Source organism: Myotis davidii, unplaced genomic scaffold (genome assembly GCF_000327345.1).
Source record: "Myotis davidii unplaced genomic scaffold, ASM32734v1 scaffold582, whole genome shotgun sequence".
Lineage (NCBI taxonomy): Eukaryota > Metazoa > Chordata > Mammalia > Chiroptera > Vespertilionidae > Myotis > Myotis davidii.
Window position 1 is genome coordinate 840,207 of NW_006294113.1, and position 26,185 is coordinate 866,391.

At 33.7% G+C, this 26,185-nt stretch overlaps 1 protein-coding gene across 15 annotated transcripts in view; it reads left to right on the forward strand.

Annotated features, from left to right (window-relative positions):
- Positions 1-26,185, forward strand: part of CNOT2 (CCR4-NOT transcription complex subunit 2) — a 131,660-nt gene that overhangs the window by 95,315 nt on the left and 10,160 nt on the right. For 13 of the 15 annotated variants that reach the window (XM_006768151.1, XM_006768150.2, XM_006768153.2 and 10 more), the window contains 10 exons: positions 2,422-2,488; positions 12,981-13,128; positions 13,852-14,034; positions 16,225-16,304; positions 18,851-18,976; positions 20,732-20,856; positions 21,789-21,909; positions 22,006-22,162; positions 24,584-24,645; positions 24,735-24,784. In XM_006768151.1, coding sequence (XP_006768214.1) covers positions 2,422-2,488; positions 12,981-13,128; positions 13,852-14,034; positions 16,225-16,304; positions 18,851-18,976; positions 20,732-20,856; positions 21,789-21,909; positions 22,006-22,162; positions 24,584-24,645; positions 24,735-24,784 — 1,119 coding nt within the window. The remainder of the gene's footprint in view (positions 1-2,421; positions 2,489-12,980; positions 13,129-13,851; positions 14,035-16,224; positions 16,305-18,850; positions 18,977-20,731; positions 20,857-21,788; positions 21,910-22,005; positions 22,163-24,583; positions 24,646-24,734; positions 24,785-26,185) is intronic. The other 2 variants (XM_015566844.1, XM_015566847.1) reach the window with 2 other exon arrangements.

Below are 26,185 nucleotides of genomic sequence, written 5' to 3' on the forward strand. Positions count from 1 at the left end.
CGTTACTCTTTCCTCCTAGTTGTAGGACTTCCACTCAGCCAGCGTTCCTGTGGGTCTGGGTGATGTCCCTTCCGTCTTTTAGTTTCACTTTTGAAATGGTTGTTCGAGGCGGCAAACTCCGGCGTTAACCTATGCCGCCATCTTGGTTCTCCCGACTCTTAAGCATTTCATGTAAACCTTTTACCTTCTATCACCAACTAAATCTTGCTAATATATTATACATTTTCTTTGATTTTGTTCTTAGCCTTTCATGTACTTAAAATATTTCTAGTTACGTGCTAACAGTCATGACAACTGTACCTAACAAAAGGACTTGATCAGACATAAAATGCATAATTTTTCAGTTCAGATTACATACTCTCTGGATTTGAGAAGATATATTTAGAATGTTCTATGCTTTTTTTTAAGAAAATTTGTTACTGTACTAAACTGCTATTTTATAGTAGTATGTAACTCAGCTCTACAGAAGAGTCTGATGTGTATAATTAATTTGAAACTACAGTTGTATACAAACTATTAAATTTTAGAATAATTAAAATGCCTTAGAATTTTGATATAAAAATAGTATGAAATGTGTTCTTTTAAAGCTCTATTTTGTAACTATTTCTCCTGGTTTTCCTAATATGGTCAGTGTCAGCCCAGTTCTTTTTTTGTTAATCTTCACCTGAGAATATTTTTTCCATTGATTTTTTCAGAGAGTGTAAGGGAGGGGGAGGTACAGAGAAAGAGAAAGAAACATCTATGTGAGAGAGACATATTGGTTGCCTCCTGCATGCACCCCAACCAAGGCTGGGGAGCAAACCTGGGACCCTTCAGTCAGTGGGCCTCTGCTCTGTTCACTGAGACAAACCGGCTAGGGCCAGTGTCAGCCCAATTCTTCACTGGAACCAGAGTGACCCCTGATAGTTCCCTGACTGGTGATTCTTTACCCACCTCCTTTCCCCTATACCTCAACCATTTCAATAGAACATCAAATACTGTGCTTCTACAACCAGAATGCCTCTTTGTAGTCCACTTCTGCTGTTCTAGTTTAGTATTTTCTATTTCCACCCATTTTTGCTGTTTGAATTATCTTCCCAAACACAGTTTGATTGTTTTACTTCCTTGGTTAATACTAGTTTTTCTCTTTATTACCGTAGTTGGTAGCCACTTTTTGTATGCCATTTAAGAAGACTCTTTACATTTGGCCCCAACATAGTCTTTTATTTCTCATCTCCCTGTGCCTCAGTGTGCATTGGGGTTGACCCTATCTCCTTTCCTTAATTACCTTATTATCCAGTCACTAATGTTTCTTATTTTGTATTATAATCATGTCACTAATGTTTATCCCGTCCTCACTGTGGAAGACCACTCATCTATATTCACATGAGATGTTACCATTCTACAAAGCATTTCTGTTACCTAACCAGTGTTCAGAATTATTTTTCTCTGGTAATACTTTATACTTCATTTAGAGCATTTGCCACACTGTGCCTTAAAATACAACTAGTTGTATAATTCATTTTCTTCCTTCAATAGCTTATAATCCATTTGATGATGTGGCCCATGTATTATTTAATTAAGATATTTTAATGGTTGCTTAATATAAGACGGAATACACAGACATGCACTTACTGTGCTCATTTTTATTTGTTCAGTTTAAGTATCTATGCATAACATTGCCATTTATAGTAGTACTCTGTGAGGAAACAAAATTCAATATAACATGTTCCTTGAGAATTAATATTCTAAGGGGGAAAAGGATGATGCAGTGCACGGAAAGGCATTTTTTAGTAATGCCATGAAATTTACATCACTCACTAATAGACAATATATATTTATATACCATGTCTATATATGAGTATTTTTTGGAAGTATTTTGACTTGTCCTTTGGTATTGTGTTATCTCCGTCTATTATATGGTTGCATGAACTAGTATATTTGTTAGGTTTTTATTTACTTTTTACCAATTTGATACACATCATTTATTTGTGCATACAAGTCATGAACTATGCTTACAAAATAAAAAACTTTTCTATTTAGGTAATTTTATTTTTAATTTAAATAAACTGAATTTAGAATTTAGCTTAATGTATTATCTAAGAATTAAGGAATTCACTTATGAATTTAGAGGCTGACTTTTTGAAATACTGTCAAATTTTTGTTAACCTAGTTTTCTTTTAAAGTGAAATAATGATTTTGTTATAGTTTCATTTAGAATAACTTGAAAAAACTTTTCGTGATAATAAAAAATTTCATTTTATTTGCACAGTTTAATTTTATCCAATTGTGAATTTATTATTTAATGTTTGTTTTATGTTTTTCTGAAGGAGAAATGTGAGTTTGACTTGCATATTATGATGTATTGTACAGATTGGCAACGTGTAAATGCATTGTTCTGTGTACTTTCTTTATGTTCTAATATAATTAATTTGTTTCTAGATGCTGGCATCACCATCAACATCAAGTCAGCTGTCTCAGTTTGGGGCAAGTTTATACGGGCAACAAAGTAAGAATTTTGTATTTATTCTGAAATACTTTAAAGAAAAAAACAACAACTACCAAGTAAAGAACAGCCAGTGCTGCCCTTGTGGGTTTGTTCTAGGGTTTAAAAGGAAAGATACTTAATTTTTAGTTTTTCTTATTTCACTTATAAAATAAAATCTCATTATATCAGACCTTTCTAATTCAAAATTTGTTGTTATTTGGATATAGGTTAGGTTAAAATTCATTTCTGCATCTTTTGTATCTTTATATTCTTTTGCAGTAATTTTGAAGAAGAATTTGCTAAACAAATTAAAACTAGACATCCATTCTTTTTTCAATTAGAGGAAGTTAAAGGGTTTTTTGTTTGGTCAGTTGACTAGGTTGTTTGTGGGTTTTGGCCTTTTTAATAATGTGAGCCCATTTACTTAGCAGTTTGTCAGATGTTCTCTTTGTTTAGCAAATATTTCTTCTTTCACTTTAGCTCAGTCTAGGTATAGAATCAATGTTTTTGACTCACAGTTTAATGCATTTTCCATATGCAAGGTTTTATTTCTTATTAAGTACTAGAGGCCTGGTGCACAAAATTTGTGCACAGGTGGGGGGGGGGCGCTGTCCCTCAGCCCAACCTGCACCCTCTCACAATCCGGGACCCCTCGGTAGGGTCCCTAGGCCTGGCCAGTGATCAGGGCTTATCGGGACTTTCCTTCCCCTGGCTGCCAGCAGCTGGCCCCATCCCCATCGCTGCCACTGCTTGCCATCTGTGTGGCACTGCTCCCCCTCCCCCACCTTCGTTTGCAGGCAACAGGTGTGGGGTGTGATTGCTTAGCTGGCCTGGGGCTCTCTCTGTGAGGCAATTGCTGGCCAGCCCCGCACACCCGCCACAGGGTTGCTGGCCAGAGACCTGGGCCTCTCTCTTTGGGGCGATTGATTGTGGGGCTCCTTGATCAGTCGCCCAGCAGAGGGAGGCCTCTCCTTCCCACCCCACACCCCCAATAGATTGCCCTGCCACCCGGTGGCCTGGGCCTCCCTCTTTGGGGTGATCGTGGGGTGATGATGGGGCCCCTGACCAATCGCATCGTACCCGCCTTGGCTGGCCTGGCGCCAGTGCGTGTCATAGCATGGTCATCTGGAAGGTTGTCCAATGGTCATTCTGCTGTTCGGTTCGGTTGATTTGCATATTACGCTTTTATTATTATAGATTGTAATACTTTTATAGCGCTTAGCACAGTGCCTGGAGCATAGTAAGCGCTCAATAAATGTTAGCTGTTATCACAAAAATATTTATAATTTTAAATTATAAAATCTTCCTATTTTTAAAAATTAATTTTCCAAACTGTTACATATTAATAATATTTTATCATCTCTGTTAATGTCAGAGACTGCTGATCTGTTTATGAGAGGGAGGAGACTTAAAAGGAATAGAAGTTTGTAGCATAGATTACAGAATAATAATAGAGAAGACAGTCCGATGTCTAAGTATCTTAACTAGCTTCAAATAAAAATCAGTTATTTGATTTTAAACTCTTTTCCAATATAATAAAAGGCAAAGTTTTTTTAGGTATCAGAATAGTTATCATACCACTTGATCCTTCAAACTTATTTTGAAGGTTAGTAGGGGGAAGTGTTTGTGTTAGAAATATAGTTTACATCTCCTTTTTTCTCCTTCTTTTGTGGCCTTTCTCTTTTGCTATGAAACAAAATTTTGTTAATAAATAATTAGTAAATAATATTATTAGGTACTTATAGATGTTAGCAGTTTTCTCTAAATTGAGAACATATTTAAAGAGCTTTTTATAATAGAAAAGGTGTTGCTTATTTACCCTCCAGTGTTCATCATAGCTGTTGGGGAATAGTATTAGCTAGTAATTTCTTTTAACCTGTGTTTTAGTATTAAACATACTGCTTTCACCTTTCTGGTAACCCTTACCATAGAAATAAATGCCTAGTTATTTTAAAGCTACCCTTTATATCTGTAGAGAACTGTGAAAAACTTACTTTGTTTTCTTTTTAAAGTCCACAGTTTTGGATTAGAGAAAAATTACATTTGAGAAACTAAGGTTATTTTATGAAGAATGGCAATTATTTTACAACATAATCAGTTATATGGATTTTAAAACTTTGATCTAATTTTTTTAAACCTGCAAATGTGAAATTATAATTGGGCTAAGCTGTGGAATGGATTAGGTTTTAATTATAGTTATTTTATTGTTATGATGGACATTTACTCATTTTTAATTTGTGTAAATCATTGTGCTGATTGTTAAGGATATGTAAAAATTAATAAATGAGCAAAGTTATTTTTATTAGAAAATGTATTTTAAGGTACTTACTAGTTTAAAAACAAGTCACATATGACACGTATTTCCCACTGGAGGTTAATATATTAAATGGCTATATTCCTTTAGTATTGGTGAAACAGCATTTTTAATGCATGGCTCACTCTTTAACTGACATTGTGGGCATTAATTAGTCTACAGAAAAATCAAACCTTAGATCAGTTGGTACTAAAGTATTTCAAGTCAGGGTACAATTATTTCTTTCCAGCATATAAATTTAGAAGCTACAAATTGTAAAAGAAGACAGAGCCTGGAATCCCAGTCTCTGTCAGTTAGCTGGACCAAGTCAAATCATTTAGCTGGTAAGTAAGTAGTCTGAACACATACCCTGTTAGAGAGGAAAACAGTTGCTACTCTGTGGGGTTTGAGGGCTAGGTTTAATAGTATAACCAAGTCAGAATGATGAAACTTGAAGGGCTGTCCTTAATAAAGGACGAGGAAGGAGAAGGAAAATGTAGGTGGGAGTATATTATTGATGCTTGTCTTATGGCAATTAATTGTAATTTGCATTGGTTGTGCTATAACTAAAAGTTCTTTTGCCTCCCAGTTTGTATTGAGTACCACCATTAACTTTATATTCAGATTGTCGAAATTCAGTAGGAAGTTGTGCCATTAAACTGGAGTTCTGCTGTCTTTTTTGTGTATTCTTAATGATTAGGGAGAGGTGATAGGAGAAGGAAGAGTGCTCTCTCGAAAACTGAGACTCACTGAGATTAAACAAAGGAAGAAATTCTTCTTGGAATGGATACAGAACTGCTTAAACTTACATTTTGTCAGGTTTGGGTGGAAGTGGTTGCATAGTACATAAGGGTACCCAGAAAATTATTGTATCCAAGTAACTTTTCATCCAGGAGTTCATGAATACTATGCACCAAATGATAACTATGGAAGCCAGTAAACAGAATCTTGTATTCAAGATTGCATGATGTTCTCTACTTCTTTGATAAGATTTTAGGAATACTTTACAGGTTTCAATATGCCTGGTCTTTCTGAAGCTATCTACTACATTGGAATGAACAGGGAACCAGGAATTAATTTCTCCTAGATATTCAGTGCATTGAAATTATGTGGCTGTATAGCTGGAGTGACTTTTCCTTACTTACTAAGAAACTACTATTTACTGGGTGCTTTCTGTATGCCTGTTATCTTAAAGGCACCTGGGTAAACTAGCTCTCTGGATGAATCCATTATACACATTTGTATCTGAATTTTCAGAGGACCCAGACCTGTTGCCGGGAAAGGAAATAAACTTGTCTTTCTGGAATCTGAACTCCTAGCTTGAGAGCAGTGGCTTAGTCTCATGCTTTCAACAACATCTCTTGGGCCTCCTGTTTTAAGAACACCTATGTGAAGGCTACTTACTTTATAGAGAACCAGAACACAAGTAGGGCGGTTCAGATGATGCTATTGACAGTTAGTATGGCAAGGGACACATTTTGGTAGCTTCAGGAAATTGGAGGACCATTTAACAGGTACTTGAATTAAAACTGAATCCTCTGGGAGTTCTTACTCTCACGAAGCACATTACAGATGGGGACATTGACATTTATATATAAAGTATTAAATAACAGCCTCCAGTGCTAATACATAGGTTAAAAGGTATGGCGTGGACAGACAGTTTGGAGAGAAAAGCACAGTAAGTTGCAGTGGAAAGGACGGTTTCAAAAAGGAGATAGGAAATGAGTTTAACAAGATACTCACTGAATGCCTACCATATATATGTCATGATCCTAAGTACTACAATGTGTAGTAGAAGAGATCATTCTCTCTTATGATATCTCCATGTAGTGTACATACTGCTGTGGTACATACATGCATTTATTTATTGCATGTCTTCATTGCCTTTGTTTCCTCAGTACTCTACATGGCAGGCACTTAGTAAATGTTTGTTGAATGATGAGCAAGATACGGTTCCTACATATAATACAGTAGGATATGTACATGTTATTTTACTACCAAGTGGAAGAAGTACAGAATTTAATGGATATTTCAAAGTCAGGAGTAATCATATATCTTGGAGAAAGATCAGGAAAGTGTTTACAGTTGAGGCCATTTGACATTGGCTATCTGTGAGACTACGTGTAAGGTTGTTTGAGTAGTGTAAACAACATCCACAAAATAGGATATATTAGGGGGTGTTCTATTTTATTAAGGCAAGGTAAACCTATTAGGCTGTTACATTGGTTTCAGCTAAGAAGTACAATTTTCACAATTCAGTATCTTTGCTACTTTTCAAGCTCAAGAACACAACTATTGCATACAGTACCCCCCCCCCCAAAAAAAAACAACTATTTTTTTGGTGAAAATGATTACTTCATTGGACTACTTTATTTTATCTTTACGTTTAAGATTTTACAGCTTCAGCCCTAGCTGGTTTGGCTCAGTGGATAGTGTCAGCCTATGGACTAAAAGTCCTAAGTTCAATTCCAGTCAAGGGTACATGCCTGGGTTGCAGGCTCCATCCCCAGTAGGGGGCATGAAGGAGGCAGCCGATCAATGATTCTCTCTCATCATTGATGTTTCTATCTCTCGCTCCCTCTCCCTTCCTCTTTGAAATCAATAAAAATACATTCTTTAAAAAAGATTTTACAGCTTCAGCTTTTTTTTTTGAAATTTAATCCTTATCCAAGGATATGTTATTGATTTTTTACTTGGGGGTGGGGGGTAGAGAGGGAGAGAGAGAAACATAAATTGGTTTACTTGCGAGTGTGCCCCAATTGAGGCTCGAACCCGAAACCCAGGCATGTGCCCTGATTGGGAATCTAACCTAAAACTTTCTGGTGTATGGGGCAACCCTCCAACCAACTGAGCCACCTGGCCAGGGCCAGTTTCAGTTTTAAAAGATCATTTTGCTATGTAGAAAATGAACTGGGTGGAGGTGGAACAAGTAAGGCTATTACTACTATAGTAGTTCAGGCAAGAAAAATAGAATGACCTGAATGAGTGGTGGAGGTGTTTAGAAGTGGTCAGATATTTTGGTGGTAGAGCTAATATGATTGTTTGATGGTGGGATGTGAAAGAGTGGGATCAAGTATGGTTTCTAAGGTTTGAGACCTGTATTACTTTGTGAATATCTGCCACTAATTCATAATGGAAACTTAGCTTGTGGAGGAGTACAAAGTATAGATGGGAGTTTCACACATTTGTTCCACAGGTAGGGCGCTGGCTGCTGTAAAGATCCAGCCAAATGTTGTCTGGGACTCTCGGCTAGTGCTAACAAAGCAGCAACTTCTTATATTTGAGGATGCTGAAGTCAGTTAGCTCTAACTATGCTTCTTGTCTCATACATTCTAAGATGCAGAAGCAAGCCTCCTCCTCCAGGCATATCACTTGTGTCCTCATTTCGTACATCTTGCTGTTCTCTCAGACTGAACTGTTATAACATTTTTATCCCTGACTCCTCATCACCACCACCAAATACCTGGCTAGGTCTCTTTCAGTAATTAATTCATGTACTGTCTCCGCCAAGAAACATTTTCTGGTCATCGTATCTATTCTTTAACCAAGTTAGTCTGAGTTGGTGGTCCTTCCCACACACATCCAAGCATACCATACAAATACTGCATGTAAACACCTCAATTACAGCAGTTTTTATTTTTTAACTAGAGCCCGGTGCATGATGGAATTGAAATAGGAGTTAAGAAATTGGGTCATTATTTTTATTCATTATTTGTGATCTTGGGCAAGTCACTTAATGCTTGATATTAGTTCGTCATATATAACTGTTGGATGATCTCATCTATAACTTAGTTGAATGATATCTGGATATTTTTCTGTCTCTAAGATCTTTTGATTTTAATAAAGGAAAATGAGTAATGAAATAATGTTAGAGGGAAGATTAATTGACTAAATGCAGGACAGTTTGGGGGTAAGAAGATGTTTGTCCTTTGTCGGTGTGGGTAGGACAGGTGAATTCCTAAGGGAGGCTACTTGCTTTGGGAATGGAAAGGAGAATACTTTAAGAAGGTCTCTTGGATGAATTATGAATTTCTCCCCTTTTCTTAATACAGATTTCAGGAGACTTAAAATATGAATATTCAGTGATTTGGTTGCTGTAATTGATTTTTTTCCTTATAACTTATATTTTTATCTTTAGCCAAACCTTGAATAAAGAATGACATATCTTGCCATAAGTATTTAAGGGATGTGCTCTTAATTCAGTTTGTGCAGTGGAAATAATTCATGGAAACATTTCTTAGATCATAGGCTTTCGGATTTCTGAAGAATGATTAATAAAGAATTCAATTCATTCTTTGATTGTTTAGCAGCCTGCCAAATATGTAGCTTTGTAAATAGAATATGTTCATATATTCCTCCTAACATTGTATTACTTTACTTACCAATCTGTCAAAATGAAAGAAAAATTTGGTTTAGAAAAGTTTTAGGACTTTTCTTACTGCTTTTAAACAGTTTTTCGTTGTTGTTGTTCATGTATTATCCCTGTTCTGTAAAAAAAAAAAAGAGAGAGTAAATACTTTCTCTGTAGGATTGTTATAAGGAAGAAAAGAGATGAAGTAGCATAATGTTTGACACATGGTTCTTAGGTGTGTGATAAATTTTAATTCTACTGCCCTCCAATATACAAGCTCAGGCATACATATTTATATTTATCTGTTGTAGTTATTTTATGCCAAAAAAAAGTTTATGAGCTAGTTTTTCCCCCCAGCCCCCCTCTTTTTTCTTCAAACTTACACGTATTCTTCGTGGTATAATATTTTGGAGATGAATTTCCATCATTTTTTTTTCTAATTATGCTAGAAAAAGAGTGACTTTTTCCCTCCTCTGACCCTACTCAGTTGTAATAGTTTGACTTAAGTAACTCAGATTTAATGACTTAGTGTATTTTGTTTCCTAAAAGTAAATCTTTGTATATTCCTATTCAGTGATATTCTTTATGTCTTAAAGGAATTTGATGTTTTAAAGATAACTCAATTCTTAAGTATTCAAGGTTTGATGATCCAGTGTGAAATTGATGCCCTTCTTTCTGTTCTTTTTTTTTAATTTTATTTTTTATTACAAAGGTTATTACATATGTGTCCATTTTTCCCCCCGCCCCTTTCTGTTCTTTTGATTATTTTATACCTACCTCATTCAAAGTACATCTCAGACCTTTTGAATTTATTAGCTGTTTTTTGCTAAATTAAGCATGTTGAAGAAAAAATAAAAGTAAATGCTAGTCTTTGAGTTTCTTTATTTCAGAATCTTCCTCCACTCTAAGCACTATAAATTAACTCGTTTGCCAATTCCTAATTGACTACATAACCTTACCCATTCTTATTTCCTTCTCTTAAGTTTTTTTGCTAATGTTCAGATAATCTCATATTTCTTAGGTTATAAATTTTCATAATACAGCATAGAATAATTTGTATATGACAGGTTGAAGTAAGCAAATCTGGATGGGTTTTGTAGGGCTTATTAAGCATTAGAAAAAAAGCCTGAGGGTACTAGATTTTTGTGGAAAGTGTATGTTTATAGTGAAGAAGCTGTAAAGAGAGTGAAAAGGAAAACTAGAGGAAAGAAAACTTGACAGATATAGAGAAAAGAGGGAGAAAGAAAATGGAGGGAAGAGAACAAGAGATGAAGGTTTAGAAAAGTTTGAAGAAACATAAACATTCAAAAATGGGAAAAGAAAGCAAGAGAAAAAAAACAAATTTATTAGGCTCTCATAAGCGTACTAATTTAGTGGTATATTGGGTTCCTAAAGGGCTCTAAACTCTTGTCTTGGTTCTTTGGGTCACCTTGGAGAAGTCAGTTAACTTATCTGAAGCTCAGCTTCCTCATCTGTAAAATGGGAACTTTGGACTAATTAATCTTCAAGGTTCCTTCTGGCTCTAAAATTGTATATTTCTTGTTTGTCCTTTGTCGGTGTGGGTAGGACAGGTGAATTCCTAGGGGAGGCTACTTGCTTTGGGAATGGAAAGGAGAATACTTTAAGAAGGTCTCTTGGATGAATTATGAATTTCTCCCCTTTTCTTAATACAGATTTCAGGAGACTTAAAATATGAATATTCAGTGATTTGGTTGCTGTAATTGATTTTTTTTCCTTATAACTTATATTTTTATCTTTAGCCAAACCTTGAATAAAGAATGACATATCTTGCCATAAGTATTTAAGGGATGTGCTCTTAATTCAGTTTGTGCAGTGGAAATAATTAGTCACTGAGAAAAACACTCCTTTGGGAAATTTGCAGCTATAGCTGACTTTGGGACAGCATATTTGGGGAGAAGGGTGTAAGCTCCCTGAGGATAGGAGCCTTTTTTTCTCTATTTTGTTCACTGCTATATCCCCAGCAGCTGGAACAGTAAATGTTTAGTGAGCTATGTGAAAATTATCACTGGGTGGTTCGTTTCGGGAAGCATCTAGTGGGCCTAGGAGAAAACTATGTGCTTGAAAGAAGGAAAAGACTGATTTCTTCTGAAGTTATCTTATATACTTATATAGGTTGATTTTTAATATTTTGTTCTTCCTTATTTTGTCCCAGATTCAGAGAAAGTGGCTGCAGGTAGTGGTATACTCATCACGAAACTTATAGTGATCAGACATATAGTAACTAAATCAACATGTAATCTAGGCCAGATTTTTTTTTAAGTTCTCTTCATGTGATTTAAAGAAATACAGAACCAAGCTTGGGTCTTCATGGAACATGAGTGAAAAGAGTACACATAGATTATAGTAATTATATTTAAGTTGTATACATTGGCTTCATTCAGTTGAGAAGCAAACTTTAGGCTGAGTACTGAGGCTGGTAGATTTAAGGGAAATTTTAATAATCCACTGGTATCCCCCTAGATTAGAAGGTGGTACATAGTTATGCCTAAAGGTATTTGAAGGAAACATTCAGAATATATTTTCTGTTTTTTTGAGGTCATAGTTTCAAAATATGCAGGTTGTTGCAGTTTTTGACACAAAATTAGACCAAATGGGGGTGGGGGTGGGGGGAGTCAACTTTAAATCTCTAGCACTTGTCATCTACTTATTCATTAGCACTCACTCCCTTTTATCACTTTTATTTAACCTCCAGTTAGAATAAGTTTAGTTGACGTGCCATTCCACGTAGACAGAAACAGAAAGCATAAAGAAGTGTGTCAGGAAGATGGAGACAATGGGCCATTCATTCAGAGGCAGATATGATGACAAGTTAGAGCTGAACAGTCTTACTTTGAGAGATAAAAGGGGGGAAAATAAACATCTAGCACATTAGGTATCCATAATAATTATTCTGAGTCATTAAGAAAATAATAATTTGTATTTTATACTAATAAAAGGTAGGAATTATGTCATTTTTCTAAAAAGCTTATTCCAAACATTTATTTTTTAATGTTTTACATCTGAATATTAAACCCTCAATAGTCTTCAAAAATACACCTATTGGAACGCATTTATTCCTACATCTGGCCCCAGGAGTGCTACTAGATAAATAGAAGGTGATCGTACTTTGAAATTTATTTATTTTTAAAATATATTTTTATTGATTTCAGAGAGGAAGGGAGAGGGGGAGAGAGAGAGAAGAAAACATCCATGAGGACAGAGAATCATACATCGGCCGCCTCCTGCACGCCCCTCGCTGGGGATGGAGCCGCAACCCGGGCATGTGCCCTGCCCGGTGAAATTTAAAAAAAATTTATGTATATATATTAAAAAGTTTTGTTTCTTGTAGCTATGTCAGGGTGAGTTTAATCAGTTGCTTACATTTTATGTTGGGTTTGTAAAGACTATAATATTGAGAAGTATGTATGTATAAATAGTGGTAAAAAGACTTTCTGAAATGCATTTTAAAAGGATCATATAAAAAAAGTTACTTCAGCAAAGTGAGGTTAAATGTCTGTGTACTTCAATTATTTAAAACACACGATTGAAAATTTTTCAAAAAGCATATTTGTATAAATTGGTTTTATTGAACATCAGTCATCTAATTTGTCATTGACAGACATAGCTTATTGTAAAATAGAAATATGAAAGCAATATCCATTTATAATACTACTAAATTTCATACCAGGACATTATTTTTGTTAAAATCAGAGTCCATTTGGAGTGAATTGAATATATTCATTTAAAATTTGCATATTATATTACATGTTAGATAATTTTTAAATGTTTTAAATTACCAACTCCAGAAGATGGATAACAATTTCATTCCTGATGGCAATGAATTTCCTTCTTCTGAATTTTTTTAATAGGTGCACTAGGCCTTCCAATGAGGGGGATGAGCAACAATACCCCTCAGTTAAATCGCAGCTTATCACAAGGCACTCAGTTACCGAGCCACGTCACGCCAACAACAGGGGTACCAACAGTGTCACTTCACACGCCTCCATCTCCAAGCAGGTATTTATTGGTGGACCAGCATATTTCTCAAAATGTATCTTTGTAGAGTAAGCAAGCTTTTCAGTTTTTCATAAGTTAACTAAATGATTCAGTGCCTTTCACTGAAGAAAAGAAAGTTGATACCCTCTGCTAATTTTATTTCATTGCAAATTGATAAGTTTAGTTTAAGATGTTTTTATCCTGCATCTAGCATACTGGTTGTCAGCTGGTGGGTATTAAGGTTTAATTACCACCAGGGGGGCTTTTCCAAAAGCTAGCTCTCTTCCTCAAAGGAGGATATGGAATTTAAAATCACTCCTTAGATAATTCTAATTATTGCTCCCACACCACACATCCATTGCCTCTAGTGAGAATAAAATAAAACAGATTACATAGATGATGCATATTAGTATAAAGAAAGAAGGATGACATACATTTGGAATGAAATTCTAATAAATATATGTGCAATACATTTGTATTATTTTATGTTATAGTCATAGTAATAGTTCTCTCATCTTAGATATCACCGTATATTAGTTCCACTGTAATTTGCCCTTGTTGGTTTATGTACTTTGGCTTTTTTTTTTTAAGGGTAGAATGGCTGGACAAAAGAAATTAATAAAAATTAGCAATGCAATTTGAAAGTATATTTGAAGTTCTAGGATTAGGTCAATTGATTATTTACAGAGAATTTTAATGAGTAATTATAGAGAGTTTATTTAGTATAATGGACTTCTTTTTCAGGGGTATTTTGCCTATGAATCCTAGGAATATGATGAACCACTCCCAGGTTGGTCAGGGCATTGGAATTCCTAGCAGGACAAATAGCATGAGCAGTTCAGGGTTAGGTAGCCCCAACAGAAGCTCGCCAAGCATTATATGTATGCCAAAGCAGCAGCCTTCTCGACAGCCTTTTACTGTGAACAGGTAAGATGTTTATTGATACTGTGTATAATTGTCTTTCTGGGTATTTTCAAATTTGCCTTTTCATATTCAGCATTCTGTTCTTGAGTCATGGCTTCTGTCTCATAAGTGTTTCATCATATATTTTTGACCAGAGATTCTCTTTCTGTTACACATCACAATTTTAACCTCTCCAAATTCAAGACACATTCTTTTGAAAATCAGTTTTATTTTAGAAAGTACATTATAGCTTTTTATTGTTGCTCTTAGAAGAGGATTGTTTTTAGGTTGCCAGCAGGCAGATTTTTATTGGTATGTTTTTCCTCTATTAAATGAGGCCGGTCACCTGTGCGTTAAGAGACTTGTGAATAGGACATATTTGACTATTACTGCCTTTCTTCACTTAGGCTTTGGTTAATACCTTTTCAATTGAAATTCAATTTCGTACTTACTTTGGAGACTTTCTGAACAAAGGCTTTCTCCGACTATATCTATAGTATTTGAAAATTGTCATGTCCTGGGATTTAAAACAAAAAGATGAGCTTTTACACCTTTTCATGCCTTTATCTACAATGTAAGGCTTTCTTGGGAAGATAACATTTAAGTTTGCCAATATTTTTTAAATGGGGAACTCCAGGGAAAAAGAGGACCTTGCTCTAGTTGTTTTCATCATACCCAGTTATTTCACTTTCTTGTATCTAGTACTTGTAAAATCTGAGTTAAAGTAGGTTATTAGGACATTTTCTTTTTAATCTTCATCTCATAAGCTTCAATTCTTACTTTTACTTAGACTTGAGAGCATTTCTTTTATAATCATACTGCTTTTTTAATTTTAAATTATTATTTGTAAAGAGTTATCAAAATTCTCATCGCCTTGATAGCTTCCTAATCATGTAATACTTCTTGAACTTTATCACATCTTTCCCCATTCTTATAGTATTGTTCATTGAATGTATATTTAAATTTTTGCCTTTTCATATTTTTTTACATTTTAATTGTCTTTAAAAATAATTTGTTTATAAACTGTCGATGATACTTTGTATCTCTAAAACCCTGCTTATTACTATTGATGAGTTATATTTATTATAGCACGTTTTCATCTCTTAGCACTTATTCAGTGTTTGAAGGTACCTATATCAGCAATTCTAACATGCTATTAAACCAACATTTCTATAGGCTTTCTTATTCTTCTCTGAAGTATTGTTGTTGCACAGCTGCATATTTTATGAAAATATTGTTTGGTCATAGTTAGTTTTTTAGACATAGGCAAATAAACAAGATACCTATTATCTTCAAACAGTTTAACCCTACTAAGAACATGGATACACTGTCTTTTATTAGACTTTTTGATGTTAAAAATTCTTACTATCATTGTAGAATTGGCATTAATTCCTTTTGAAGTTCTTTATTACTTCTGGCCTTGCTTTAAGTTGAGTCTTATTTTTTGCTTTGTTTTTCCATATGTAGGCTTGTGCAAAAAAAAAAAAAAAAGAAGGCACTTGTAACTATTTACCAATTATCAATTGTTCATTAATTTTTAAAATTGATGGGGATACAGGAAAACATTTTTTTTTCTTTTAAGTATCTGAAAGATAAACTATATTTAAATAAGAATGATGTGTTTTAGAACACTGACTTCAGTTAAAGAAAAGCATCATTTACTTAAGATGAACTAAATGTTTGAGTGCCTATTTCCTCCTGACACTTACGGGCAGATTATGCACAGTTGAATATGATGTGGACTCGGTTTATGAGGAGTGTATATTCTAGTTGAGGAAGAAAGACTGTATGAAAAAAGATCTTTTATGGACAATAACAGTAGCATACTTTCCCAGTAGTGGAAGAAACGTATTCAGGAACAGTGGTGCTACACTAAACTGCATAGTTTTGAGGTTAGTTCTGCCAGTATATCCAGTAAGTTGGCTTTCCAAGAAGACTAAATGGTACCCTTAATCTTTGTTTTCTTCAAGACTTATAAATTTTTTGTTTTTTAAGTCATCTGTGTAAGATGTTTGGTTCTCTGTTGTTCATGGAAGGTCTTAGGGAGATTTTAAAATAAAATTAAAGACTTAAACTCAGGAAAACAAAATTAGTATTTGTTTTAGAACATATTGTTGTTTTATATGAGGAGACCAAAAGTATACACTTTTGTTTATCTTCATCTGAAAGTTAGTGTTCTTACTGTATATCTAAAATTATTTTCTATGTACCCAGTATGTCTGGATTTGGAATGAACAGGAATCAGGCATTTGGAATGAATAACTCCTTATCAAGTAACATTTTTAATGGAACAGGTAAGCTTATTCTGGAGATAGTACCCTATAAACATATGGTAGATCTTTGAAATATAAAGCAATTGAACATACTGGTCTTAAAATATTACAGGATTTTTTTTTGTGTTAAATTGGTAGAATTTAATTTAGTGAGAATTTGACAAGAATAGGACTTAATTCAGTGAACAGTTCAGAGATATTTAAATATATTTTTTCAGTTGGCATGGTAATAGCATAGTTTTATAACTTCACTATTATTTCCTTAATACCTAGAGGACCCTAAACATTAAGTAAGTCTTTATATATGCCTCTGAATCTTTTTTGCTTCAAGAACTTTTTCTATCCTCAGTCCTGTCACTATAGTCTAAACTAGGTTGGGTGGTATGGCATTCTAGCCAGTGAGACCCAGAATGAAGAAATCTTTAACATTATATGGAGCCACTTATAAGTTTTTCTTAACAGTTTTAATACTGATTTTGGCATTTTAATCCTTAGAAATTTTATGAGTAAAATTCAAAATTAATTACATGGAAAACCAACTCTGATATTGACAGTAAAGAATTCTTGCAGTCTGTTGATTTATTTCTTTTAGCATCTGCTTCAGACCAAATAGGAGGCTTTGTTGCTATTCTGCTACAGGTTTCACCCTCTTCCACCCTTGCCTCCTGAGAAAGGAAGTAAAGGATGTTGTTATGGTCATAGGAGCCAAAATAAATATGATTATTGAGAGAGAAATGTATGTAAAAGTAGAAGGTGAAAGAATGATCAGTTAAATGGAGCATATGTGGAAGGTTGAGAGAAGATTTAGTAATGAAATGTCATCTGTGGCTATGGACTTTGATTTTTAAAGTTATCTCTTTAGCAGCATGAGTTGAACAAACGAGACTTTAAAATTCCAAGTTTTGGCATTTAAAAGTTAACAATTTGTGTTCAAGATGTTAAAATAATATGAAGTACCACATCCCATTATTTCTAAAATGTAGGTTTTTTTCATATCTCTGAAATTAAGCTGCATCTCATAGTTTAAGGCAGAAACATTTTAAATGTACCATAAAGTAACTGTCTGACAATTCCATCTTATATTCTGAGTTATGGTTTTATATATGTCTATAAATTTTAGAATTATTTTTAAAGTTGTTTTAACTAAGAATATTTCATGATAGGAAAATTATTACTAAATTCCTAAAAATATAAATTTGGGGGTTGATTAACTATGTTAAATAAAAACTATTCTCAAATAACATGGCAATTTAATTTCATCTAGAGGACCTGAATGTGTGTTTTAAAAATTAACATATAGTTAATTTGTAATCAAATAATTGAAAAGAGATTACTGTTTAGATTTAAACTGTGTAAATTATTAGTTTATATTTTATTCATATAGTGTCTTATTAAAACTTAAACTTCATCAACTTCAATTTTTAAAAAAATCAATGGGTATGAATGATTTTATCTTTACCCTTCATAATTTTGAATTGCCACCTAACTTGGAATGTTAAGAGAGTGTATTTTTTCTATTAGCAATTATCTTGAGATAAAAGTGGTTTTTTTCCTGAGATTTTCTAATTACGAAACTTGGAGAAAAATTAAAATTAACAGGAAAGAAGGTAAAATAAAGTGAGAATGGTCATAAAACGCTAGGTGAAAAAAAAACTATATTGCAGGCTAAAACTAAGGTAGAAATTAAATTCTTTAAAAATTAGAAATACAAGATTGTAAGAATTATAGAATAATAGAAGTTAAGAAAACAAGGGGATGATTAAAATAGGCAAAGTATAAATGTTGGGTTAAATTTTATTTTTTAAAAGGAAGCAAGCTGAGTTTATAAAAATTCAAAATGATCAAAAATAAAGTTTATTTAACATATTTATTGAGCGCCTACTGTGTAATAGGTAAAAAACTTTTGGTCTTTATATCATATTCCCATGCTTCCTAAGCATTCAGCAGACATGGGAACCCTACTTGTAACCCTAGTTATGCTACCCTGCTTATTTCCCCAAATCAAAATGCACATGCACTTACACACATGCATATATATCTGTGATGAGACCAATAGACCACAGGAAAGAAGTCCTTACGGTTTCTGTTTCCACTGCCTCCCTTCCGATATGATTCTGTCCATTGCAGGAGGCACTGTTATTCTCACACTTGTATACAATTGAAGCTCCAAGCACTTCAGATATAAGCTCTGCTTTTGGATATAATGAAAAGAGCAGTTATATCACAATTATCTCTCTCTTGCTAGCTAAAACTATAACTTTAGAGTATCATCTTTCACTGGGGAAATACACTGTACTACCTTATTCTTTATTCTTTACCTTAAGTCTCTAAGGTTTAAAATTTTTATTATGATAGTTATATTTTGCTTTGTTGAATTGTCCATGAAATTCTTTTGTCCATGAAATCAATCCATGAATACTTATTGTGCACCTGCATATACCTAGTACAGTGCTGTGCATTATATAGGAAGAAGGCAATGTTATTTCAAATTATATTATGGTTGGCCTCTAATAATATCTTTAAAATGTTGGTTGAATCAATAACTGGTGTTCCTTCTTCTTATTTAGATGGAAGTGAAAATGTGACAGGATTGGACCTTTCAGATTTTCCAGCATTAGCAGACCGAAACAGAAGGGAAGGAAGTGGTAACCCAACTCCATTAATAAACCCCTTGGCTGGAAGAGCTCCTTATGGTAAATAAGCTTTTTAATGATGGCCAATGGAAAGTTTCCATTGCATATATATATATACACATACTGGTACTGGTATATTTTCTTATCAGAGTAGTATTATTTATTGGAGTTGATATACCCAAAGTGCGTTTTCCTTCCAGAATACCATCATAGCAAAGTTAAATGGGAAAACTTAGTTTGTACAGAAACACCGAAAGGAAGTCCTCATTGGTATTCAGAAGTTATTTTCTTCTGGCAGTTCTGCATTGATACACCGTAATGATTTTATTAATTCGTCACACATTTATAAAAAGAATGCAGTATTAGTGATTAATAATGACTGACCATACAGTAAATATTTTTTTCTAAGCGAGTTTTTTAACCTCCACACTATTGACATTTGGGTCAGATAATACCTTGTAAATGAGGGGCTGTCTTGTACATTATAGGATGTTTAGCAACATCCCTGGCCTCTGCCTGCTGGATGCCAGTATCACCTCTTACCTCTCACCCTTCCCCCATTGTGACAACCACAGATGTCTCCATAATTGACAAATGTGTAGGAGAAAAAATTGCCTCCTGTTGAGAACCACAGCTCAGGGGTCATGTATAGTTTATGTAGACTCTCCGTCACCATTAAAATATCCCATTTTACTGTCTCTAATAAGAAATTTGTCTTATAGATGCTAAATGAAAAGAATAGGGGTGCTAAATATTTTCCCTATATTCCTTGACCTTTAAATGTTCAAATGTATATAATATAGGATTTATTTGTATATTATAGGACAGTTGTAGAAACATGTGCAGTAACAATTTAGACATGAAAATTATGTAGCTGCAATGTAGCTGTATTCTTTTTATTCTTTGCACATATTGTTTCTCTTTGGCAGAACCTAATAGAGACCAGTAGCAGAAAACAATGAACTTAGAGGGATCAGTTCATCACTCTTACAACTGTTTTTTCCCCATTTTCAACCTAGAAGGATTCCCATGCCTTTCAGAATATGAATATGAATAATATATGAAGATGGGAAAAACATTGTTCATATTCTGAAGTTTCCAAATCAGTCTTCCAAAAATAACAAAAAATGATCTGGAAGTTGAGTACCTAGCTACTTGATTCTCAGTTCAGACTCTAATGTTTTTAACCTTTCCTCATAGGTCCACTTTTTCATCCCTTTAGTCATTCCCGTTGCTCTCCTTGGACCAACTCTAGTTTCTCCATATCGTTCTTGAACTGTGGCGCCCCAAACTGGATATTGTCTCCAATAAGGGCCTGACTAATGCCAAGTATAGTGGGAGGATTACTTCCCAGTTCTTGCATGTTTTACATCTATTACATGGAGTCCAAGAAAATCTGAAATAATACGGAGTTGTTTAATAATTGATTGCAATTTGCTCACTCTGTAAGTCACTTTCAAGTAGAATACTGACATGTTCTCTTAAAATTTATTTTGTTCACTTGTATTTGACAACTGGTTTTTATAATAGCTAGTCAAATATTTAAATAAAGCAAGCTTTAAAAAAAATTATTATCAATATCAAATTATGTCTTAAACACTTATTTCCCTTGCATTATTTGTATATTGAGTTATTAATCAATATATAAAAATGTAGTTCTTTATTGTTATTCTGAATACTAATTTTTTTGAAGAATGCTTTCAGAGCAAAATAAAAATATTTTTGGTATATTATGAGGAAAGTTAACTTTTTATAATTTTTAGCAAAATATCATAAATATCAATTGCAATTCTCTGGATTATTTTCATTACATAGTTGGAATGGTAACAAAACCAGCAAATGAGCAATCCCAGGACTTCTCAATACACAACGAAGACTTTCCAGCATTACCTGGTTCCAGCTATAAAGATCCAACATCAAGTAATGATGACAGTAAATCTGTAAGTAACTGAGAATTATGTATGTCAGTGATGTAGTGTTTTCCCTCCAGATTTCTCTTAGATTAACAGTTTTATAGACTATAGACTATATTAAGGACTTACTAAATACTATTACAAAATTGTTTATCTTGAATATTCGTAATAATCTAACTTCTGAAGAATGTGGAAACTCTTTATAACTTAGAAGATAGCCTATTTTTTTCCTATTTCATATAGGTTTGCAAATTTCTGTTGAACTTCTCAGAGTTAATTTAGACTTTTATTGTAGTCCCTGTCAGCTGGATCCCATGAAGTTTGATATTATAGCCTTCTAAGGAGCTGTGTTTTTCTTGAGTAAGTTTTCTCCTTGAAGAATCTTTATACACATTTTTATTCCTGTGTTGATTCAGCCAACTCAGCTTCCTCTTTCTAACTTAATGAATATGTTTATTTCTTCCACATTTCACTGAAAATAGCTTTTTTTGTGTGATGGGAGTTTGTATATTAAAATTTTGATAAAGAAGAACATTGGGTAAGAATTAAATAAGAATTTTAAAAGTGCTTATGTTCTGACTTATCTTGGAGGTTTTTATGGTGATATTTAAGTATTTAGTTTCTCTTTTAAATGAAAGTATTGAAGAGTTGTGTTTTCAAGTGTATCCCGAAGCATGAAGTCCTGAGATGATAGTTAACATATTTTGTCTGTGACTGAAAATCTGAGATAAGAATATGTTTCATATATTCCTTGTCCTTTAAATGTTCAAGTGTGTATAATACAGGATTTATTTGAATACTATGGGACAGTTGTAGAAACCAAAAAATTTAATGTAGAACTTGGAATACAGGTAACTTACTACCAAATTAAATATAATAAAGAATGAATAGAAATGTGAATTTGAAATTTTTATATTTAACAAAAATTAATGTTACGTTTAATTTTTTTTTCATGTTAGAATTTGAATACATCTGGCAAGACAACTTCAAGTACAGATGGACCCAAATTCCCTGGAGATAAAAGTTCAACAACACAAAATAATAACCAGCAGAAAAAAGGGATCCAGGTGTTACCTGATGGTGGGACTCCATAAAATATGTCAGTGGTATTATAGAATTCTTTTTTTCTTTTACTTTTTCAGCAAAGATAAAAATGACTATGTTCTTCTTATTCAGGTCGGGTTACTAACATTCCTCAAGGGATGGTGACGGACCAATTTGGAATGATTGGCCTGTTAACATTTATCAGGGCAGCAGAGACAGACCCAGGAATGGTACATCTTGCATTAGGAAGTGACTTGACAACATTAGGCCTCAATCTAAACTCTCCTGAGTAAGTTTTTTTCTTTCCTTCCACATTTGTACATAAGATCTCCCTGCATATCATCAAATTATATCACCTACTGCCACTAATTGTTACTGTTATCTGTTGAATCATGGGTCATTCCCTTTCATATTAGCTCCTGTATCTCGGTCATTTCACAATATTACTCCTCTTATAATTTGGCTGTTTAAACACATATATGACCTTTCTAAATCCTGACATCTCGGCTCCTTGAATTTCTCTCGTCCAGAAATCTTACCCCGCTACTATACCTCACCTGCTCGCCTCTTTTGTCATCCTTTTGAGATTGCCATTACTAGTAACTTTAGTTTCTCTGTAATTTTAAGTCTGTGCTCCCATGCCACTTCTTATCTTCTATCTCTCTCCCTGTAGTGTTGGCTCCTGTAATCATTTGACTCTATTGGGACCTTCAATCCATTCTTTTACCTTTTTGTTGTTCCGAAACATCTCTCTCTCTCTGTTTCCCTGCAGTGAACTCGCTTCCTTCTTACCCAGTTAAACTCTGTGGTCAGTCATACTGCTCTTCTACATATACTCTTGACTGCTCTGCCCCTCTCCTGCTTTGTCATACTTGCATGGCAAAAAACTATAACCCTGGTTATATCTCCACCTATTCTATTTTTGACCTGTGCTACTGAGCCTGGTGGGAGAGAAGCTTACAACTTCACTGCCTGGTTTCATTGTAGATGTACATCCAGGAACGGGAAAAGTAGGACCTTAATTCTGCCAACCATAATCATAACTGGCATGCCTAGTCCATTTATTCTTTTGCTCTCCTATGCAACTATTTTATATTTGCCTATTCAAACCCCTGTCCTTACTCTCAGGTGATGGCCTTGTGTTTTTTTTATTTCTACTTTTTTAAGAAAGATGGAAGCAATCAGAAGAGAATGTCAGCATAGTCCTCCAACCAAATCTTACTATTTACTACCATCTGCACTTCCCTTCTCTTGCACACTGTTGTTGTAGTTGATCCATTCTTTTCTAATTTTTTGTACTTTGTTGGGTTATTTCTGTCGGCATACAAATATGTTATTACTTTCATATTAAAAGGACTTCTTGGTCTAATGCCCCTCATTTTTATATTCTCCTTTGAAGTAAAATTCTTCAAAAGAGCCATCTCTGTAAATCCCATTCGTCTTCTATTCTCTGTTAATATTTTATTCCTGGTACACTAAAACTATTCTTGTCAAGATCATCAAATGACCAGTATATTAATAAATTCATTGGTCACTTTCAGGAACTTATCCTTTTTTGACCTGTGAGCAACATTTGACATACATAGTAGAAGGGCTGCTGTATTGCTTCTCACTAGTTTAACTGCTACCATCCTCTTTTGAATCACCATCCACTCTTGCCTGGATTACTCCACTAGCTAATCACTGGTTATTTCTCCTTCTTCCTTTGCCCCTCATAATCTCTTCTTTACACAGCAGCCAGGAAAATTCTTTTTGAATAAGTTAATCCTCTGTTGTATACCCATTAAGGATTTATAGTTTCATTACGATTAAAAACCCAAAATATTTACAGGCCTTCTAATATCTATAGGCCTGATTTCTGTCTCTCTCCAATAGCTTCTCCCTTTATTCACTCTGTCCCAGCTTCACTGGCCTTCTTGCTGTACCTCAGACATGTCAGTTACATGTCTACCTTAGTGGTTCTAACAGTTTCCTCAGACTAGGATAGTCTTTAGCAGATAAATAATGGTTAATTCCTTACATTTGTCAAGTCTTTGTTCATATCTGACCTTTTAAATGATACCTAACCTGATACCTATATTTAATTATATAACTAATCTCCTCTCTCTACCCCTCCACTAATGGGGAATATTATTTATTATGTAAATAGTTTTTATCTGCCTCCCTCTAATCCACCATTCTGAACCAGAAAGTAAGTTTCATTTTGTCAGTGATCTTTGCTTTGTTTGTTGATGTATTTCAAGCACCTGTAACGGTTCCAGGCATATAATAAGCATTCAATAAATATTTGATGGATTTGAACTTTTGCTTTTAATAATTACTGATTTTCTTTCCTTTTTTTTGACTATAAAAATGAGAAAGTAGTTTTACTTGGGTCATGGTATTAATGAATTCTAAGCATAGGCATAGATAGCTATATGTACAGTTCATAAGGAAAAAGGCATGCAGGTTATGATTATTACAATAGTTTTATTAACTCAAAAGAATGTCACAATGCAACTGTAAATCTACTTTTGCCAACCCCTGAATATATAAAACCTGGTTTCAGTTTCCTGCTGTATATAAGTCATAGTAAACCCAAGAAAGGAAATTAGAAATAAAAAGTTAATGTTTTTGAAGTTATTGTTTTTCCTGATATCCTGAACTAAAATTAGAAATCTTTTTTTCTACCCTGGACTTCAGAGTGTTTTTTTTCCCCTCCTTTATTCAGAAATCTCTACCCCAAATTTGCATCACCCTGGGCATCTTCACCTTGTCGACCTCAAGACATAGGTAGGAGATTGTATTTGTGTTAAGACCTTTAAAAAATATATTTATAACTGAGAATCAGTTAATAAGGCTTTTTTTATTTTATTATCTAGACTTCCATGTTCCATCTGAGTACTTAACGAACATTCACATTAGGGATAAGGTGAGTGTAGTTTATTATTCTACTCAGCATGAATTTATAAGTACTCAGGCACTGTTTTTCAGTTCAGATAGCATAATACTTGGAAATAATTAGCAATGGTCTCAGGTATGCTTTCTTATGTTTATTCAGCTATATGTAGCAATTTTATTTCTACTTTTGTTTGTATATTTAATGTTGATGAGGTTCTGGATTACATTTTGTTTAATATTTTTCAACAAAACACTTTTAGGACTGATAAAATACTGCTTTATAGTTATCAGTAACAGTGTACAACCATAACCGTTGTTGATGGGAATAAACTAACTTGAAATATGTAATAAATTCCTTCTGATGTTCATACGGAAGAAGACATGCAGGTTATTATTACAGTAGCTTTATTTACTCATAAGAAAATTACAATGCAACTGTAAACCTACTTTTGCCAATCTGTGTATATATAATATCTTTTTTTAGATTTTATATCTTTATCGGTTAGAAAGATTTTCTTATAGTACAGATACAGTGTTTTTAATATAATTATATATTATATGTTTAAAAACTACTTATGACTTTTGGCTTTTTTTCTGTAATTTTTTTTTCTATTTTGGAATTACCTAAAATTATAGTTATAAAGTAACTGTTAACAGATTGCAGCTTTAATCTTTTTTTTTTTCTTTTTTCCCTGGTCAAAGAAAGAAATAAAGTGGTAAACACTTATTTTAGGGAAAAGAACTAAGAGTTTATTTTTGTTAGAAATAGTGTCTGGATTTTAGCCTTTTGAAAGGATATAATATATTAAAATTACATATTTGTGTTATTCCTATGTGTATAAGTGGCTAATGTAAATGACAGTGTTCTGCATCTGTACCATGTAGTTGTGTAAGCCAAATCGATACTGATGTTGTGGGCAGGCAAGTAAGGAGATATATTTCTCACTATGTCTTAATTCTTGAGTTAGGTGGAAGATAAGTATGAGATAGAGATAGATATCTTTTTCTATTTTTGGATTGTGTGACTTGCTGCCACCTTCACTGTAGGACTCTTTTGCTCCCAATACCTAAAGGATCCAGACCATTTCTCAATGCCAATTTACTAACTTAGGATGATTTGACACATTTGGGACTGCTACCTGAATGGGGATAATATGAATGGAGAGAAAAATTACATTCAGAGAATGTGTAGCAGTTAAGTAAATATTTAGATACAGGATTAAGTAAAAAAAAGTATTGTTTTGGTGAGCATTTAAGATTTATATTAATGTGAGAATTTGAAACTGTTGAACTCACATTTTATAGTTTGGTAGACAATTTGTTTCTTCTTTCTAGAGGGACATGTAAACCAGTCATACATTCATTTAATCAAAATAAGCAATCTCGGCATTATTTTTGTACTTAACATCCATGATTTGCTAAATATACTTAA